Genomic DNA, 20215 nt, shown 5'->3' with positions numbered 1-20215 from the left:
GCGTCCCCAGAATGGCGGCGCCCGGCGCCGGGCGGTCGTGGCGGGCCCGCCGCTGCTCGGGGCCCGCCGCGGCCCTCTGAGGGCCCGGCTCACCTTCCCGTCCCCGTGCGGCCGGCCCTGTTGCTGCCGCGGCTCGGGCTTGCCTCCCGCGGGGCCGTGGGCAGATTCGTTTGAGAGCCGCGGCGCCGCCTGCCGAAGAGGCCGCTTCGCCTCCGCGGCGGTGCCGCAGCCGAACGCGGCTCCCGGCCCTGCCGCGCCAGCGACACGCGGCTTCGCCGTGCCGTCTCGGTCCCGCGGGCTGCGGCGTGCCTGAGGCTTTGCGCCACTTCACAGAGCTTCGCAGCCGAAGGGGGAGCTGCTCCGAGTTAAAGTTACAGTATCTGTGTGCATAAGCTGAGGCTTTTCAAGCTAATATGAGTGTGTTTGAGCAGAAGCTGCTGGTAGCAAATTCGGGCTGATCTTCCAAGGTGATTTTGCGGCCAGTGCTGAAAATAGCATCAACAGTAGCTCTTTCCTAGGGGGTGCCTGCAGATATTTATAGCTGGTGAAAACTGCCGTGCTTGTGTAGACAAATAGACATAACAGATTTTTTTTTCCAGGAGCAATGAATATTCTTTTCACAAAATAGGGGAGACTAACCTAGGAGAATATGTTCAATGATCTTGCTGGTTTCTGAGAAGATTCTGGGTTYCCTATGAAAAATAAGACCTCTTAAAATTGTCACATTGAGCATCTAAGGCTTTGTGTTGCTTTGAAGACCTTGACTTAGAATGTACTTGTAAAACTGTGCTTTCAGGATGTCATCTGTGTGTGKGGGGGGGAGGTTCTTTTTTTTTCTAGCGCAAGCTAGTAGCTCTTTTTCCTGAAGATGTGGTGTGTGGCAATGAGCTCCCAGCAGTTAGGTATTCGGCAGTCCGTTGGAAGGCAGTGAAAAAGAGCGTTTGTGCATTGCAACTGTACTGGGCATTGTAGTCTGATTTCTGTCTTTAAAATATTGCTAGGGTAATGTTAAAACAGTGTCAGAATGTATCTAAAAACCATTTGTATTTGATCTTAGGTTGAATATCCTGATGTACAATTTAATATCTTACTGGAGTGTGCTGGAGCTTGCACAGTTGCATTTTACCTGAAATCTCAAACTATGTTATGAAATTATCTTGTTAAGCAAAACTTTACTTGATGCCTATTAATAGAAGAGTATCAAATAACTTCATAAGGGATCTTCACAAGGGACTGCTTTGTTATTGTAGATGTCCATCTCACCAACATGTCATGGTAGATGTAGCAGAGAGGGAGATTATGGATAACCTTACATTTAAAAGTGATACTGTACTTTCTGATGTTCACTTACACCATCCAAACAAAAGACATCTCATGGTACGACTGAATGCAGCTGGACAGCCAGGTAAAGTATGCTTAAACTGATCAAATAATATTTTWAGAGTATTCACTTTTAAGTAATGTCTGAATCCTCCTTCAAATGGTTGATACTAATCATTACATATTTTGTTCCAATTCTGTTAGAAGCAGAATTGTTTTCTACTCTTCTTTTTTTTTCCAGAGGGCTAACCAGATTTGTATCATGAAATTAAGCATGCAAATTAAAACTGTTAATGTAGACTTTGTAGACAGCTCATTCTAAAAAAAAATAAATTATTTTCTGAGAGGAAGTAACTAAGTTAACCTTTATGCAGACTGAACTTGATTTTTATATCTGTGTGTCTGTATATATATAAAGCTCAGACAGTACTTTGAGAATCGTGTCAAAAATCAGGATGTTTTCTTACATGAAAACTAAAGCTGATAAGCCAAAAGTTTTAAATAGCATCACTTCATTTACATTTAGGGAAGGATATTATGAATCAAAGTGAGATCAGCAATTAGCTTAAGATTTTTTAATTCTTTACATGATAAYTTATTATCTAGCCTGGAGGAAACTTAAAAGCTTGGGTTTTTTGTTTTTTAAATTGACTTCGTACGAAGTTCAGAAGAGCAGTGATTCTGCAATGGCTGTTACATAGTTTGAAGAGTAAAAGCTGTAGTGGGAATGAATTGGCAGATAATTCTGACTGATTGCCTGCTTGTAGATTTCTATCAAATTGTCAAGGAAACTGACCTTAAAACACCTAGGAAGATGCTCGGTAGGAAAGTACCTCTCCTTTTGCTGTGACAGAAGTGTTAATTTTTGATTTTTTTCAAGCCCGTTTGTGACATACAGTATTCAACTTCTGCAATTATTCTAGTGTATGTCAATGTAAAAAAAGTTTAAAAGAGAAAAGTAGGCCAAAGAGCATGACAAAGGAGTTGTTGATAGTTTACCTTCATCAGGTCAAAGTTGGGTAATTAATACAGTGTATGTCAGCATGCTGCTTGGCATTCCTTTGCAGTGATTTTGTTTGATGCAAATATTTTAACGGAATGAAATGACAACATGTGCTACCTACCTGAACATGCTTGATCTGAGAAATTCCTTTATTTCATCCATTTCATTGGAGCACTGTATATAGCAGCTTTTATTCTAGCAGATACCACAATAAAATCCTTCCACTTTGCTGGGGTTTTTTACCATACATGAATTTTCTTTGCTTTTGGGGGGGTCAGTTTTACCTTAGAACTTTGAAATGGTGAGAATACCAGGTGGATCAGAATGGACTCTGGAGAGCAAAAACATTTCATCTGTTTTTACCGGCCTCTATTTTTTTGCATATTCATAACACTTTAATCTAGATATTTTACAAGAATAGATGGCTTGTAATCCTAGGATTCTAGGATAAGCAATGAAGATTTTATTAGATATAGCTGAAAATGTTTTCTCTAAAGATCAGTTTCTCTCAGGTTGCAGTAGACCAGTTAATAAATTATATTACAAGTTACCTGTATGATTTTTTTAATACTCTAGATTTTTAATATATGAAAYGCATATCAAAACCTCATGCATGTGGAAGCTGCATATGGATTCTGTTTTTATCATGGTGTTAATCTTTAACTTTTTTTTTTTTAACTGTGTTCTTGTAGTATTCCTGTCATATTTCAAGCTTCTTTGGAACGCTCATGATTGGACATCTGGAAAAAATGCAAGAGAAGCTACAACAGAAGATCACCAGTACAAAAGTGGAGAGGAACTGTGTGATAAGGACAGGAATAATCTAAAAAATGAAATAAAAATAAATATTAAAGGGTTAGAAGCTCTTCTAGATGATGACGGAGACCTGGAAGTTGTCAGAAGACCTCAAAGTGCCTCTGGTTTAGAAGTGGAGGATCTTTTGAGGGATAGGGTATATCCTGTAATTCTGACAAGAGGGGAAGAAGATGCTTTTGAAGATGAAGAACAAGAATACACTTGCAGTGATGTTGTTAAAATAGGTAAGTAGTAGGCTTACCTTCAAGAATTAATGAGATAAATATCTCTTTTGTAGAACAAAAGAAAATCAGATTTTTATGACTTTATATATGAAACAGCAAATGTTAAATAAACAGTGATGATAATGTAATTTCACAATATTATACTTAATTTAAAAGCATACTGTATTGCCCAAACCCCTTCTGGAGCAAAAGTATACCAGCGAGATATGTCGTGAACTGCTGCTAGCCTGAATGAGCTAGGCCTGCTGTGCTCCTTAGGTTATTGGGGCTTTTAGCTTTGTTGTATTGAATGAAGAGTATTAACTTCTAGATTTAAAATGAAAACACTGCTTGATTTTTTTTTTCAAAGTTGCTGCTACTGAACTTAAGTATTTTAAAACATTGTTCAAATAATTTCTGTTCTACATTCATATTCACAGAACATACTATGGCAACTCCTTTGGAAGATGTTGGTAAACAAGTATGTGTCATCTTTGTAATATCTTGCTGTTCATGAATTGTGCTTCAGAATTTACCCAGTTTATCTGCTTTTCTTTCTTGAAGGTCTGGCGTGGAGCATTTCTTCTTGCTGATTATATTCTGTTTAAAAGGGACATGTTCAGGTGTTGCACAGTATTAGAGCTTGGAGGTGGCACTGGAATTACAAGCATCATTATGGGAACAGTTGCCAAGAGAGTTTACTGCACAGGTAAAGAGTTTTTTTTAATTAAACATTATTATAAAGCTTCATTTAGAAACTCATGTGAGATTTTCATGAAGCATTGCTTGATTCCTGGGGYTCTCATCCATATTTGTTCACTTTTGGCTAATAGTTGTTTATTAATGTGTATAAGGTGATGTTTACAGAGAAGTGGCAAGAATTTTMTCAATCTGAAAATAAATCCTTGCTACTTTTAGGTGCAAGAGTTTAGGCAGGTTGTTTGGTTCTGCTTTTCACATTGCTGTGAATTCAGGGTGATGTACCTAGAATAAAAGAGGTAATTTGGGGATTTAATGGCTTTTTCTTTAAGCATGACTCAGTTTAGTACTGAAAAATGAAGGCAAGAAGGATCCTAGGGAAACTATTGTCAGTGGAAAGAGTTACTCTAAATTATCCTTAGTTTTCTAGGCTTGAGAGAAGTTTAGAGAATTAGCCTGAGGTCAAGGGCAYGCATAGCACAAATATTCTCATTTTAAATATCATTATCACTTTTTGCAGATGTTGGTGAAGATCTTCTGGCCATGTGTGAACATAATGTTGCATTAAACAAACACCTGATTGAGCAGGGAAGTAAGTGCAGTACAGTCAGGTTTTGTGCATTTTCCTATTTGTGACCTACTTTGGGATTAAACAGTAGAAGTCATTGACTATCTTACACGTTCACAAGTAATATTATACTCTTTATCTTGTTTGAAAGTGACTCAGAAAGAGAAAGACGAAAAATCTGTGGTCAGTACTGGGACAACTTCCTTTTACAAGAGCAAAATGTTTAGTCTTTCTCTGTCAGCAGTTAATTTCACTGAGTTACTTGGGAGGATCATAGACCTGGAGGCCAAGAGACCAGTTACATAAATAGAGTGCAGATGACAAAGATAGAACTCTGGAGTGGGGAAGTATTTTGCAGGTGAGACATGTAAAAGAGAACTTAAGATGCATGTCTGCTCTTAAAGTTTCTTCTACCCTCACTTTGTGAGTAGGGGACTGTTTTTGTACAATAAATGATTTGACATTCAGCTAGGCCTGACTTAGTTTGTATGTTTTCCTAGTGTATCTTAATCACTTGCTCCACTGCAGCTTTTGACTCTTCGCTTCCACTTCTGTATCTCCCCCTTCTTCCACAGGAAGTGAAATCAAAGTTAAAGAACTAGATTGGCTGCAAGATGAATTCTGTACTGGTAAGTGATTGTAATGGGCCRATTCAAATGTTCTTTTAAAGCCGTCAGGAAAACCTTACTCCATTGTTTATGAAATGAATGAGTCTTCCAGTGTTCACCCCCTGGAAAGACAGTTCTTAAACACTATATGATGCTCAAAGTTTCTTGGTGTGTTATTGTGTGAAAGAGTGAGGAAGTATTTATTGGTGGTTGAGAATAGACCAATAGTAGTTGTSCTTTACTTTGTAAGGTCAAAATCCAAAGGTGCAGACAAGACCTGTCTGTTACATGATAATAATGGAATCCAGGAGCAATGGTATGGATTCATGTTACTGCAATCTAGATTTTGATGTGATGGCATTGAGTGTGGCACATGACTATGTGAAAGGTGATGAGAAAGGATCAAGAGAAGTGGTGGACAGGACTCCTAACCATTGTAGAATTTTGGATGAGTGGATCAGTTAGAAAAATTCTGGTAGGATAAGTGATTAGAAGTTGTATAAAAGTTTGTTCTAAATGTCTTGATGGATATGATATATTTTAGGTAACTGGCAAAGGATTGTAGTTTGCTACTTTTAACAGAATAAAGGCATCTAAACTGAATAATCTTAAAAGTGCAATTAATGATAGCAAAATGAATCATTAGAACTCTTTCTAGTAGCTATAAATATGGGCCTTTTGGGGATTAAAAAATTAAGAGGAACACAAAATTGAAACACCTGGCCATATGAAGTTAACTCTGCTTTGTAAGTTTTCTGCCTCATCAGTTGGGCAAATGTAATACCTTCTGAAAAATAGCGTAAGTATTTAAGCAGATAGATTCATCCTTTAAACTTTCAGAAGTGTTTGGACCTTAAAAATTTCTATTTAATGAAAACATTTCATACTGCCTTTTTGGATCTGTACTCTTGAGGATCAATCTTAAAAAATTTCATAACATTTCATTCATTTAACAGTGTTTTTGAACTTTTAGAGAAAGCTTCTAACTTAACAAAATCTAAAATGTAAAAAGCACAGCTAAATGGGAAGCTTGATCAACACTTAGACTTTTTTTTAAGAGAATTTAAAACAGTATTTATCTTAGTCTAGTCTGGTCTGTAATCTTGCTGCATGGTAGTAATTGTAAATTGGTATGGCAAGAAAACTCTGCACTCTAGCCAATCAGCCTTAGGAGGATTGGATATAAAGCAGAGAAAGTAAAGGACAGCAGAGAACTTCAGAGAATGAATAGACTGAGGTTTTGGTTTACCTTTAGTAGGGTGCTCCATTTATGGAGGAGCAGATGAGCAGGGAGGGAATGTGGCTTGCTCTTTTTCCATCTATCAGGTAGYTGATATAGATAATTCCATGAGTAAAGCTGTTTTCTTTGTTGCAGATCTTGGAGCTCCTTATAGGTGGTCTGAAGCAGAGATTGCTGATTTGCATGACCACTGTACTGTGATAATGGCAGCTGATGGTAAGAAAACACAAACAGTTAAGTTCTTAAACCAAATGTTTAAGCATCATTTATAATAATTTAAACATACCTATTTTGCTTTTGAAATTCAATACATAAATCCTTACCTAATTTGTCAAAGCTCTGACTTAAATGTTTCTGACTGTATCTTGTAGTTTATCCTCTTTAAAAAAGRCTGCTAATTCAGATTGTAAATGCAAATAGGAAAAAAGACATTGAAAAGACTAGCCCATTCTTTCATTTGATGTTTAATATTTTGTAACTAAATAAATTATTCAAACAATTGTCACAAGTAAATATGCCCTATGTGTGGAGAAAAAAAAAATCAGTTGCCCGTAGAGTCTATCCCTTTCAAGTCTGCCTTTCTATTCTGTTTTTCTTGCCTAAGTGAAAGACTGAGAAATGACAAGCTAGTTAATCTGCATAGGAGAACTATTGTGGTTTTGATATTCAATATATAAGTGAAGGAGGAGTTCTTCCTGTTTGTTTTTTAGTTATGGTGTTGAAAAATGTTGCAAGACTGTTTTCCAAAAAGCTACAAGGTGTTAGTGGTATTACTTACTGCTTTTTTTTTTGGTAAGAAATGAGGCCCTGTGAATTGTAATATCTTGTTTTTCTTAGCTTTACAGTAAGATATTTTCAGGCTGAGAGAGATCTTGTTTAAGTTGTGTGAGTTGTCTGAGGGAAGTGACTCTCATTGGCTTGAGAGAAATCTTRAGAGGCTTGATGTAAAGAGTAGCAGTGGATACTATTACAGATTCAGTTGTTGCATTTAAAAAAACAATACTTTGTGTCAGTATTTTAGTTAAATCTCAAATGTTTTCAATTAGAATAATTTAAAGACTGTTGTTGTTTCATGCTTGAGGTTTAAGTAAATATTATTTAAGTAAATATTACAGTTGAATATACATACTTATGCTCTTAATTTTTTACTRTAGTGTTCTATGATGATGACCTGACCGATGCCTTGTTCAGAACACTGTATAGAATCACACACAACTTGAAAAATTCTTGTACAGTTTACTTATCAATAGAAAAGAGGTAAGTATTACCAAGAATCTAAAATAAACACTAAAAATTCTACATTGTTTTCYTTATTCAAAAGAAAAGTCTAATTTGCTTGCAGGTCAGCTTTTTCTTTTTTCCCCCCATTTCATTGATTGAACAAAGGCTACAGTATTTACTCAGGGCAAAACATTCTTTTTCATACTTTATTTCTATGAATTCAGAATTTGAAATTCAGACAAGTTTCTGTTGTCCTACCTTTGTCTTGCATCAAATAGATAAATCTGTGGTTATAGACCAATGTCTTCTGTAATGCCAACAAAATTTAATGGGTATTTGAGATCACAGACTAAAGTATGGTGTGGAATAAAGAGGCTAAGAGTGAGGAAATGTGTCTCCCAGCTTGACTCTCGCCATAACAATTCCTCTTGTGTTTTCCTTCAAGATATTGTTGTATGTTTTTGAGTAGTTATGTATTGTAGTCTATTTACAAACAAATACTTTCTTAAATCTCTGGAGTTTTTTTTTTCGGGGCAAAATGCCATTTAATCAATGGAAAGACTAAAAAGACCTATCAGTTATTAATGTACTGATGCTAGTGTAAGTCTTTATATTTCCCCCCCAAAAAAAAAAAAAAAAAAACAAAATGACAAAACTAATAAAATTGAGAAATCCCATGTTTTTCTATTAGCTTAGGAAAGTTACATAGCTATTTAAGATACGAGTATAGGAGAGCAGCTTCTGATGAAATATTTTCTTGCCAGGCTGAACTTCACTTTAAGACATATGGATGTTACATGTGAAGCCTACAGTCATTTTAGAAATACTCTAAATGATCTGGAGAACCTCCAAGATAGAAAAATGAAATATACTGTGGAGCCTGTTAAACTTGATTTCTGCCAATTTCTCATTTATGAACGGATTGACCAGTTGGTAAGTGGTCTTCATTAAAATAAATGTAACATGTTGGGCTAGTTATCTCAAATTAGTTTTCAGCTGTTTAGTTCACGTGAAAAAACAAAAGAATAAACATTGCCTCTTCATTTTTGTTAAGCTGTTTTGAAGTGATTTCTTGTTTGTGCTTATATAACCTATATTACATTTTCATTACATCGCACAGTGATAGAAGAGGGCATGTTATGGCTTAGATTTGTTTCTTGACCTTAGAGAAAATGAGTGTAAGCTGTATTGCCTTTGGAAAATAGAATTTTTGAGATTGACTAGAAAATGGGACCAGTATCTCATATATTTTCTTGTAAAAGAGCTCTCAGTTTATATTTCAGTAGTTCCTTTACAAGTACAGAGTTAAGGAAATAATGCTTCAGTATCCATGACAAGTCAAACAGCTTTAAGCTTCTGTTACTCAGAAATGTATCAGATACCGTATATGTAGTTACTTAATTACACTCAGTATTTTTTTTTTTTTCCCCAACTGTCTGATCTTAAGAATATTATGCAAGCTTCTGCAGCAATACAGACCAACTAATCTTTCTGGAGAACTTGCAAATCCTTTGCTGGATTGCAAATCTATTACCAAGAACTGAGGTTTTTGTAGGTAACACAGTATTGCCTTTTTTTTTTCCTAAAGTATGCATAATAGGATTATGGGGGGCTGTAGTTATTCCACAAGACTGATTCATTTTACTTAGTTTTGATATTTTCAGGCATAAAATATGCATGCACAACTTTGAAACGTATTTTCCAAATATATAAACGTAACTTGGCTTACATCTAARTGTATAAACTTGTTCCTTACAAACTTTCTGTTGAAGGCTCCTGCTCTGTGAAATGTGTGCATTTTTGAAGGACACAAAATATTTGTTTTTACTTTGACTCTGTGGTGATATACTTCATGGAAAATAAAGACCATGAAACAGTCTGTTTACTAATCTTTTGTATGGCCAAAGCTACTAATATTCACTCTCCAGAAATTTGTAAGTCTTTTTCATTTTTGTTCTTCAGTAGACTCAGAAGTGTCTAAACCAGACTTGTGAGAGCTAGAGTCCTCAATTTACTGAGGGATTTTGTTTTGTTTTGTTTTTCAGTCGTATCTTTACAGGCATTCTTGAAAGCATTTGTCAACACAAGCTAAGAAAAAGAGCAAGAATCTTAGTTGAAATACTGTTGAAGATCATGTAAACTAGTGAAGTTATTTCAGTAACAATTATTTAAATGATTTTATTTTAAAAATGCTACAAGAATAAATACTTACTTGTATTGTTGTATCTCAGATACTTTTGCAGTTATTCTAGGAGATTAAGCAAATAGATTTACTATGCAAATACAGGGTATGTCTTAAAATTTGTCTTAAAGTGTGAGTGTTGAACTWCTTCTTTCCATAATCACAATCTACTGACCTGAGAAAATATGTTATGTATCTTTCTGTCCTGCAGGAACTGTGGAAGGTCATTGCAGAACAGCTGACATGACTGGGACATGAGAAAACTGAAGATACTTAGACAAAAGATAAAGGCTTTTTTTGATGTTGTTATTAAAAATGAATCCTCGTGCCAAGAAAAGGATTTTCCTGGTGGAAACATGTTCTCTGAAAGTAATTTCAAGCAAATTTGCCTTACTTTGATAAGTTTATTTTTGGCACTTAGGACATGGTTTCTGTATTGTTTTTCTGTTATGAATTTTTTTTAAGACTGATCCTCAAGAGTACAGATCCAAAAAGAATTTCATTAGCATGTGTGATATCCCATGATGTTGGATCTTGAACTGTGGCAGGAATGTGGTACTGCATGTTCTTTAGGTATTGTGGTTTAGTTCTTAAATTCTGACAAAGAGCTATTTTCCATGTGGCTGGTTTGCATGTACATTGCACGTACATTTTCATTTRTAACTTTCTAAACTTGGGCACTTTCCTCTGTCTCATGCTGATTCCGTGTTATTTGTATTTATAGATGTATTTGAAACAGTCTTCTGGGCAAGACTACTTGTCTTTAACAGACTGTTTCCTCATCTTTAAGCAATCTGTTTACGAAATTTAGTCTTTTATTTTCAATTTCCCCTATCAATATAATTTTAGTTTAGGGCTACTGTCTTAGTTGAAGGAGACAAGGTGCATTTAGATTTAAGTCTCTAAAAATGTTCCATAACAGTTTCAGAGGTATGTTGTCCTACTGGTGTTTTAAGCTATTCTGCCCCTGCCAGGTTGAGGGTGGGAAGACTTTATGGAAAATGGCTTGCTCCCGTTCTTTCAATGTTGGGACTTCTACCCTTTGTAAATGTATGAGGTTGGAAAGTGGCAGATAACCAGTGTCAAGAAAGTCTTGACCGTACAGATGGAGCTTTCAGTATCTTAGCTTTTGGACTGAAGTATAACATATTGATCAATTTTTTCCTGAGTGATTAATGAAACCAAAAAATATAATGTTTTATCTTTTTTTTCAATGCATACTCTCATGTTATATCACTTACCACATGTACACTGTCACTGAAACTTTTGTTGTGCTGATTTTTTTTAGCTTTATGAGAATGTTAATGATAAAAATAAAATTAATGATAATATATAATAATAAAGCTCTTCTGCCCTGTGACTTGTAGGGATGTGCATACATTACATTAGAAGCATCTGGTTGATTTTTTTTTTTTTTTTGAAAGTCTATTTTATGCTTAGTTTAGTTCAGTTATTTAAGGGCAATTATTAAGTAACCTGTTTATGTGCATGAAGATAATTTTTCCTCTATATTTTTTTAATTAGATGAAAGGTCATTAAATGAAGGTGATCATGTTTAAATATAGCCAATCAAAATAAAAAATGAATTATGTTAGCATGTAGCATATATGCATAGCATTGTTAGTATATAGCATAATCTGCCTAAATTAATACAGAACTCTTTCTCTCAGGACCACCATTTAAGCTTCAAAGAAGTAAAACTATTCCCAATCTATTATTATTACTTAGTTTGTTTTGTAATGTAATTAATTTCACCGAGGAGAACTTCAGGGTTCTCTTGAGTACAGTACTGAAGAGCAGCTTGACCACCTTTTTTTTTTTTTTGAAGGTGTGTTATATAGAAATGAATTTGAGCTGAGCTGATGTGATGTGTGTTGTTAGAGAAGATTTTTACTTGCACAGGATTTCTCAAAGTCTTTGGAAATAGCAAGAGAAAAACTTTCCAGGTAGAGTGATACTTCTTGGGGAAAGATGAACATAGTGGGAGGGGGAGAAACCTAAACTGTTTTGGTGCACTAATTTCTGRTAAAGGAGAATAGTATCACTTTTTGGGAAAGAGGAGGAAAAGTACCCTAATGGATGGGCACGCTATCTTCCAACAGGACTCTTTATTTGAAATACATTGATTTTACTTTTATGTCACAGTGTATATTGATGTAATACATAGGTTTTTCTCAACTCCACACTTCAGATGAAGATTGCTCTTGTGTGCTGGTACCACTGTTTWGCTTTTATCTTGTGTACTGAGAGCAGTATGGTTAAATTCTAGATATTGGTCAAAAGAAGAACTTGAACTGCTGTGTGACACTTGAATGAGCGTTACTGGCAGATTAAATTTATTTCTTTCAACTCGCTGTTGATGTGGAATGTGGAGAGCTGCTTTGTTGTGAACCTGTTTGTGTGTCATCTTGTAGTAGAAAGAAATCTTTCTTAAGATGTAGTTACATTTAGTAACTACTAAATGTAGTTGCATTATCTGATGCATTATGTATATTTATTATCATCATTTGTTCTCATATGTAGGTGGCTGTTCATAGACTGTTCTTGTAGCTCCATCTGCTGTACAACACTTTTGAGTCAAAACATTGTATAGCACACAGTCTGTTAACCTGTTCCTTTTTTTTTTTTTGGGGGGGGGGGGGTGTTGGGGACTGTTTTAACGATATTCTACTAAGAATAACAATTTTCAACCTGAATATGTAAGGCTGCATTTCTGATTTGATGATGCTAGTGTGTTTATGTTAGAGATGAAATGATCATAAAAATAACCCTGAGAGCAGAGAATTTTAATAATCAACTGTTTAACAGTAGTTTTAGAAAGCCACTCCCAACAGTTGCAGATTCTCAGGAAATGCTCTAGGAAGAGGTGGAAGTTACTTTTCTGTTTGTGGTATGGACTTCTAATTCATTAGAAGATCAGGTTTAAACTAGACCTTGTAAAGTTTTATAGCAAATATGTTTCATGCGATTGTCTCTCCAGTGTTTCAACTGTTCTGGTGGGCTTCTAAATATAGCATTAGCTCCAGTTACCTTTTAATTTTCACCAGAGATTGAAGAGTGAGTCTGAGGTAGAGTGGTGTTTTTTTTGTTTTTTTTTTGTTTGTTTGTTTGTTTTTTTCCCCCTCCATTCTGCTAGTACATGAAATCTGGAGTTTTTATATTTGAGATTTCTAGCCTCTTTTATGTTAGGATCAACAAGCCAATGGACTCCATGGCCTTTTCCTTAAGGAACCAATGTAGTACAGACCATTTGTAGGACAATGTGCTAAAGGTAAATGATTAACTATTTCACAACAATAAGAGTTACTAGAGTCACTTTTGGAATGGGTTAAGCACATGTTAACAGTGACCATAGAGTATTAAGTGACTTTGTGAATGTTCAGCATGCTACTTTTAAAACATGGATGTACTTAGGTAACTTTAAGAGGCTTACTATTCTTTTCTTGGTGCTATACAAACAAAGCACRCTACCTGCAAAGTAGAATGGGGAGGGTTCCCAGAAAAGAACCAAGAAAAATCTTAGAAAGCAGTGTTGGGGATCCCTGGAAAGCAATGGGAGGGGTAGGGAGTGAGAAGGATTGTGCTCATAGGGGAAGAAAATAACAGATTCTTGGGGACAGAATGAGGAAGTGAATTCTCAGTTCTGTTCCTTGCTTTGAACAGTGTTCTCAAAAGCAGCCTTTTAATGTCTGCCAAGTTTTAGCTGCCCACATTTGAAGGGCTTGGACTTAAGAAAGAGAGATTAAGTTAATGGGTTACTGTGCTGTAGATGGATTGGAGTCTGTACTTCTGAACTGTGATCATTAAAGTATATRTAATATGTTTTACTCTGGCTGCAGGTGAAGGCTGTTATTTTACATTTTGCTTTATTTTGATATAAGAATAGGCAGCTGCTGTAGGAGCAATTTTGTTTTCAGTTTTGCTTCTAAGGGAGACTAATCGCAGGTGTACTTCCTTATTGCATGAGTGAGCTAATCCAATTTGCTGCCATGACCAGGTGATCCAGGATGAGGTTATCGATGGAGCTTTGTTGCTGAGGGTGTAAAGAGAGAGAGGGTCAACTATTCTGATGGCAGTACATAGTTGGGTCAGCTTTGGAGTTGCATGAAACTGTAATCTTAACATGTGTGCAACTAGTCAGTGTAGCTGATCCAGTGTATGGCATCCGAGTGAGCTGTATTAACTCCTGAGACTCTGTAGCCAGATTGTCAGAAGTGCTCATAGCAAATGCTGCTGTTTTTTTTTTTTTTTTTTTTTAAGGCTTTTTTTTTCTGTACTGGGTGCTGGGTATAGAAAACTAAAAATTGCTTCCGAGAAGTGAGTGCGCTGTGCTTGTATATGTATTTGCTGTGAAATGTCAAGAATAGTTGCCTGCCTCATATGCTTGTGGTGGGTTCTTTTTARTAAAGTATTGAATATAGGATTATTTACTTAATGTTTATAAAAATGGCTTTATAGAGCAATTCAGTTCCTGAGTRTGATTATGGTATCGATTAAGCTACAAAATACATTTGGCAAAGATAAGCTTGTCTGTAGATTAATCCCAAGTTTAGGGGCTGAAAATCTTGTTAGAACCCATGTGATACAAAATAGAAACTGGGGAAGGAATTAAGTTGAGGAGCAACACTTCTCTGTCTCTTTCAGTGTTCTGAAACTTTCAGGTATTGAAAACACTGTCAGTGAGAGACTAATTATTGCTAATTGAAAACAGTCAGATTCTGGTCTTTAATGGGATCTGCCAAAGCTGCTAGAAAGAAGCTGTTTCTTTTCAGGTTAATCTGAGTCTAGTTACAAAGCCTGCCCTTTCTTTCCTTTCCCTACCCTCTAAAGAGACAATTTTGTAGTGGTTTTSATAGGACAAAGTACAGCGTAGTGATTCATGTGCTGACAATTACTTAGACAGTTGCACCAGACTGACCAGGTAAGCACGTTTTGATGTGTGTGGCTAAGCCAAAATAACGGAAGGAATCRAAAGAAGTCTTGTCAGGTTCAAGTCAAGTAATAGGATTTGAAAAGAAGCTATTTCGTACTGTTAGGCTGCCATAGGCTTTGACATTTGGCATAGGTCARAAGGCTTCTGTTTTCTGGTAGACTGCAATTAACAGGGCTTTACCTTGCTTTTGTTTTGCTTTTCCTGACCCTGACTATCTGTATGTTTTTACCTGATTCTGTGCTCAAAGTTGGTACATCAATAGGCTAAAGGGTCAATTTGAAAAACAACCTTTTTAGGCGGCCAACAGAGTGCAGTCATATGCAGTGATACAGCATGTTTCCTAAGAGGGAAGCCTACTAAACCACGAAATACTCATTCAGAAATATCTTAGACAATTAGACTATTCCAAACTGTCTTAGGATGTAGAAGGGGAATGGTATATCTCATGATCAAAGTCCGAGTTTAAAAGCAGCAAGCTTGGACATAGCACATGCTATATACTGTCCTGGATTCACAAAATCAGGATATTTTGTTATATTATACTGAATAAAAAAAATCTATGAAGTTCCTAGAGTTAGTAACTCAAGGAGAAGCATAATTGTATGTAGTTCAACCTCCTATTTAATACAGAGTTTTCCTAAGAAATCCAATAATCTGTTTTATCTATAGTACCTTTTCCAGGAAGTCATTTCAGCCTTCAGTTGAAAGTACAAAGAAAGAGACAATTCATGGCTTTCCTTATTGCAGTGGCAATAAGGTTCTTTACAAATGGCAGCTTGTTCTGGTGATTAATCATCTCTCATAGTAAACCTGTGTGCTATGTTTCTAACTTGAACTGATTTGGTTTCAGCTTCCAGGCCTTTGGTATCAGGGCCAGTGTGAGAATATAGGCAACTCAGATAATTACATAAGATAACAGCATGGAACAAGCAAGAAAAATAGGCCAGACCTCAACTGCCTGAATTCAGTCCACAACAGTTTGTTTATATCCACTGCAGCCTAACCTGAAGTGGCTAAGGCATGCTTGTGCTCTCCAGTGCTTAAGCTCTGAAGACTATGGTATGAGGTGGACAAGTGAGAGTAGTGACATCTTAAGCCACCAGATTTGCTTGATTGTTGAGCATTTGATGGCAYGCCTGTCCTCTGTGTCTCTCTCCTAGACTTTACACCTGCTTCCTCAAGCACCAGAATGGAGGYTATAAAGAACAGAGTGTTAGTACTGAAGCACCTTCTGTAACCTTGTTTCTGCTGAAGCTCCTCCAGCTGGAAGGCACACAAAGTACAACAGTCCTTCTAGTCTTTTAGCACAACAGAGCAATTTTTAACTTGTGTGGGATAGACTTGCTTATTTTGAATCCAGCAGACTAAAATTGTTTTCTGTTGTCATTGCATTGATGCTTGATCTTTCCAGAAAGTTAAGGAATTACTCTCTGCAGTCCTTTTATGCTGCCTTGGAGACATGCAGCATTCCCCTGTGTAACAGAATAGAGTGTTTGTCTGTATTAGAATTTGCATGCTAATGCACTTTTGGCTTTTTCCATATTGTGAGCTTCTAAATGTTTCAAAGTGGTTAAACTGATGAATACCTTGTGGAAAACAAATGTTGCTTGCCATGCACAGATGACCTCTGATGGGTACAGATTTACCACAAGAATTATTTGGTTTGTATTTTATCATCATCTATTGTCCAGGTAGACTATTTTTCTTAAAACTTAAAACTCAAAAGCTGCTTTACCTGATGGAGAGGAGGCCTTTCATTTTCATAGCCACCAGAAAAGATACAGATTGAGAAGAAAATGGACTGTGTCATCTCATGCAGCTGGCCTTTGTAGAGTGGGGCCTCTATTTTGTTGCTTCCTACTTCTTGTGCCCCTCCCATAACTATATTATGTAAATAAATACAGAGTGTTACTTCCAAGTCTTGATCTTAAATAGGTCCATCTAAATACATTGCTGCAAGTAGGTCCAGTAGCTTGGCTGGATGTAGCTAGCCTCAGGACTGAGGATCTAGTAGTAAGTAAAACAGGCTGCATCTCAGTTACTAAAGTCCTACTGTGAAATGAGCTTCATCAGAATACATAGCTTTCTTGATGCACCAAGCAGATAGCCTTTGTAGAGGCAGGCCTATTTCTTTTGGCTAAGGATTGGACCTAGTATCCTTTCCAAAGAGGACAGAAGAACCAAGACAGTGTTTCTTCTTCAATGGTCAGTACTGCTGGGTTTTCTTACTCTGTGTGTTTGTTTGTTTGCTACCTTCCAGCCCAGGTAAAAAACAGAGTAGACAAAAGAGATTAGTGGCACAGATCATGTGGGAATTGTTTGGCAGAACATATTTTTAAAAAGTATGCAAAAAATAAGGAGAATGGAAGTACGTTTGTAGCATGTCAGTATAAATATTCCCAGTTCAAAGTATTGCTTAGCCTTTTCTATCTCAAAATGTGTGAATATAGGAATGTAATCCCTCATATAAAATTTATACACACATTATGTCTAAATTTTCTAGAGCTGTTTGAAGCAGTTTATGAATTTCGGTGGTGTTTTCTGAAGTAATACCTTGGGTCCCTAAAACATTMTTTCCTTCCCCTACCATCACCTCTCTAGCCAGGTTCCTTGCACATTGTCCCTCCTTTGTTACTATTTTTAAGCAAGCTGGGTTACATATACTTCCTAGAGCTTTTTGAGTCATGAACATGTAAGGTGACAGTATCTTTATATATATTTATATAAACAGTAGTAAAATACATCCTTTGTTTTGAGTTCTTCGGGTCTCTAACTTGCTTTTCCTGTGTTAGAGAGGTTTGCTTCCAGCAGATGGCACAGGAAGTTTCCTTTTACAGTACCAGCACCCAAATGCAGTAACTATATCTATATATATTTAAGTGTGTGTTTCTTCTTTACAGATTGCTTGCTAATGTCAGTCTCTGGAATGTCTGGAAGGGGAGATGTGAAGGAACATCCCTAGCTKCTTCAGCAAGGTTAGAGTATTCTCTTAAGCTCCTGCTTCCTTTCCTTTTGACTGAGGGATTTCCTTTTGTAATAGGAGTATTGACAGTAAATTGTATTCTGTTTTTTAAACATGCGTGCGTGTACACACACACACTTGATTTGATGTTTTTTTTTCTTCTCCAGTTTCTTATAACTAGTGATTCTGAAAAAACAGTAGTCTTATGTTTATATCCCTAGGGTTTGAACCTGATCAGGAAATGCAAATAATACACTAGCACCAGCTATAAGGAAAACAAGTTCTTTAGGAAAGAAAGAAGACAATTTCAATTTAATGTAGGAATATATGATCCCCAAATGTCTCTTCAGTCTTTGAATCCAATCTGCTGCTAGTACAAGTGACTATACCATGTAATTTCTTGCGACTTTGTCAAATGGACTCTCTCCATTCCTTAAGAAATGCTGCTTTTTTTTTTTTTTTTTTTTCCTTTGAAGACTGATACTGGTTAGTGAACCATGTAGTGACAGGTAAAATGTTGTTAAAAAATAGTAACACTAGCTTTTGCCTCAAAGATGAGGAAAAAATACATGTGATGAGTTTGGCCAAAAAAAAAGTAACAGTGAATTGGACAGATATGGTATAAGAAGACCAGTATTCACTATTCTGTAATGGCCTGACTCAATTCATTCGGGAGGCTATCAACAGCAGGTTTATGTTTTAGAGTCACAGGAAATTAGGTCAGAAGGGACACCAAGGAATAGTCTGTTTTGTTTTCTTTTTTTCCTCTCGGAGTAGGACCATATGGAGCTAAAAATCTTGAGTGCTTGTTTTGCTTGTTATTAAAGCCTCTAATGATACAGATTCTGTATTTCTTCCAGTAATCTGTACCAATGCTTTATTATCCTTTCTGATGGAAAGGTTTTTTAATGGCTAAACTGTTTGTCTTCTAGCAATTTGAGATCATTACATCTTTCTTATTACAATCAAMTTTAAATGTGAGAGGTCTACCTTGGATGAATGGGAACAAAGTGACATATTTGATCTAGCCTCCAGTCATGCATGAACTCGAGACGGAAGAGTACTATGACACTATTTGCGAAACAGTATTGTCTCCAGCTAAAAGAACAGCTGAAGAGCCTCAGCAGCTCTGAGCCTGCGGAGTTCCTGCCTTGCTTGGACTCTGTACAGCTCTCTTCTCTAGTGATCTCCAGCTGCTCTGCCAGGATACTCCGTGAAGCCTGCAGTGGCTCCAGTGAGGCTGAGCAGGGTCYGACAGCTCCTTTGTCCTGTGACTGTGCATCTGCTATGAGCCCAAATGCATGAGCTCTCCTTTCAGATGATTGCCATGGAGAGAGGATGCCTGCATTTTGGCCATAGGAGAGGAGAGGGAGAGGTGCATTCTGGAGCTTTTGTTGGGCTTTTGCYTGGCCAGGTCTTAGGTTTGAAGAAGTTCAAGACTTTAAATGTGACCTAGAGTTCTGTGGGGTGAAAGTCAAGGGAGGAGTCAGTGTGCTTGCAATAGCTTCTACTGCTGAGGGGATTTATACCAATATTTACTGTCTATCAAATAGGAGTTTCAAGGGGGCTCTTTTTTTTTCCTTTTTCTTTCTTTTTTTTTTTTYTCCCTTTTCCTCTGTAACTAGCCCATTGCTGTAATTAGCTGAGATGTGACAAAAGTGTGAATAACTGAGACAGGATCATCGTTACTTACAGAGACACTATTGCTAAATCTTGATGAGGAATCCCACTTTTTTACTATAGATTGAGTTGRTATATTGCTGATATGTTCAGAAAAGATTGAATCGTAGCTAAACACTAATTGAAATACTACCCAAAAGTATCAGCTTTTGTCTCTGGTTTAACCTCACAGGAATTTTGGACTGTTYAAGTGGTAGGAACAGCAGTAGGAGCAGTATTCAGTAGATTCATACATTATCATTGCCATGTGCATCCATGTAATTTAACTGCTTCAATTCAGTAGTGTTTACAAGAAAAAAAGTATGTTTGTTCTAGATCAGATTGAAATATTTGTGAAGGCTTAGGTTTTATATTTGACCTCAATTTGACATCARCTCTATCATTTGAGGTTTTTGATATGAGATGAGATAAAATCCCAAATCACTTTCCCTGTTGCTGTTTTTGCCTAACTAAGAATGCCCCAAGTGGCTGCAGCCAAACATGAACTGGTGAGAGGAGAATTGATCCGTGTGAGACTGCAGTGGTTGAGACACGGATTCCTGTCACTAGAAGCAAACAGGCTGCCTGACGGCTCGGAGATGCAGCGTGACTTGCAGAACTGAACCAAGCGGGGAGCTGAGGACGGCTGGCAGCTCGTCTCAACAGGACAGTGTCTGCTACTGCCAGCAACACGATTTCGGTTCCTTTCCTCTCTTTCTTGCCAGGCGGGGCCCTTGCGGCTCCGAGGGAGCAGCGCGGTGGCGCGCGGCTCTGCCCTGAGTGCCTCGCCCCGCCGAGCAG

At 36.9% G+C, this 20215-nt stretch overlaps 1 protein-coding gene across 1 annotated transcript; it reads left to right on the top strand.

Moving 5' to 3' along the window:
• Positions 1-6: 6 nt before the first annotated feature.
• On the top strand, positions 7-11240 carry METTL22 (methyltransferase 22, Kin17 lysine). Its single transcript, XM_085303443.1, has 11 exons — positions 7-467; positions 1251-1405; positions 3016-3363; positions 3783-3823; positions 3907-4051; positions 4562-4633; positions 5185-5238; positions 6593-6673; positions 7612-7714; positions 8443-8611; positions 10072-11240. The coding sequence occupies exons 2-11, from the start codon at positions 1273-1275 to the stop codon at positions 10105-10107; spliced, it is 1182 nt and encodes a 393-aa protein (XP_085159569.1). The 5' UTR covers positions 7-467; positions 1251-1272; the 3' UTR covers positions 10108-11240.
• The last annotated feature ends 8975 nt before the right edge of the window (positions 11241-20215 follow it).

Source organism: Rhea americana, unplaced genomic scaffold (genome assembly GCF_003343005.1).
Source record: "Rhea americana isolate MKP2758 unplaced genomic scaffold, rheAme1 scaffold_10, whole genome shotgun sequence".
Lineage (NCBI taxonomy): Eukaryota > Metazoa > Chordata > Aves > Rheiformes > Rheidae > Rhea > Rhea americana.
This window is presented reverse-complemented; position numbering and strand designations above follow the sequence as displayed.

What these genes read in the sequence shown, in the direction of transcription:
- METTL22 (XM_085303443.1), top strand. Translation starts at nt 1,273, where the DNA reads ATGGTAGATGTAGCAGAGAGGGAGATTATGGATAACCTTACATTTAAA. An exon ending in GAATGCAGCTGGACAGCCAG is followed by an intron (nt 1,406 to 3,015) that starts GTAAAGTATGCT and finishes GTGTTCTTGTAG; the next exon opens with TATTCCTGTCATATTTCAAG. An exon ending in CAGTGATGTTGTTAAAATAG is followed by an intron (nt 3,364 to 3,782) that starts GTAAGTAGTAGG and finishes TCATATTCACAG; the next exon opens with AACATACTATGGCAACTCCT.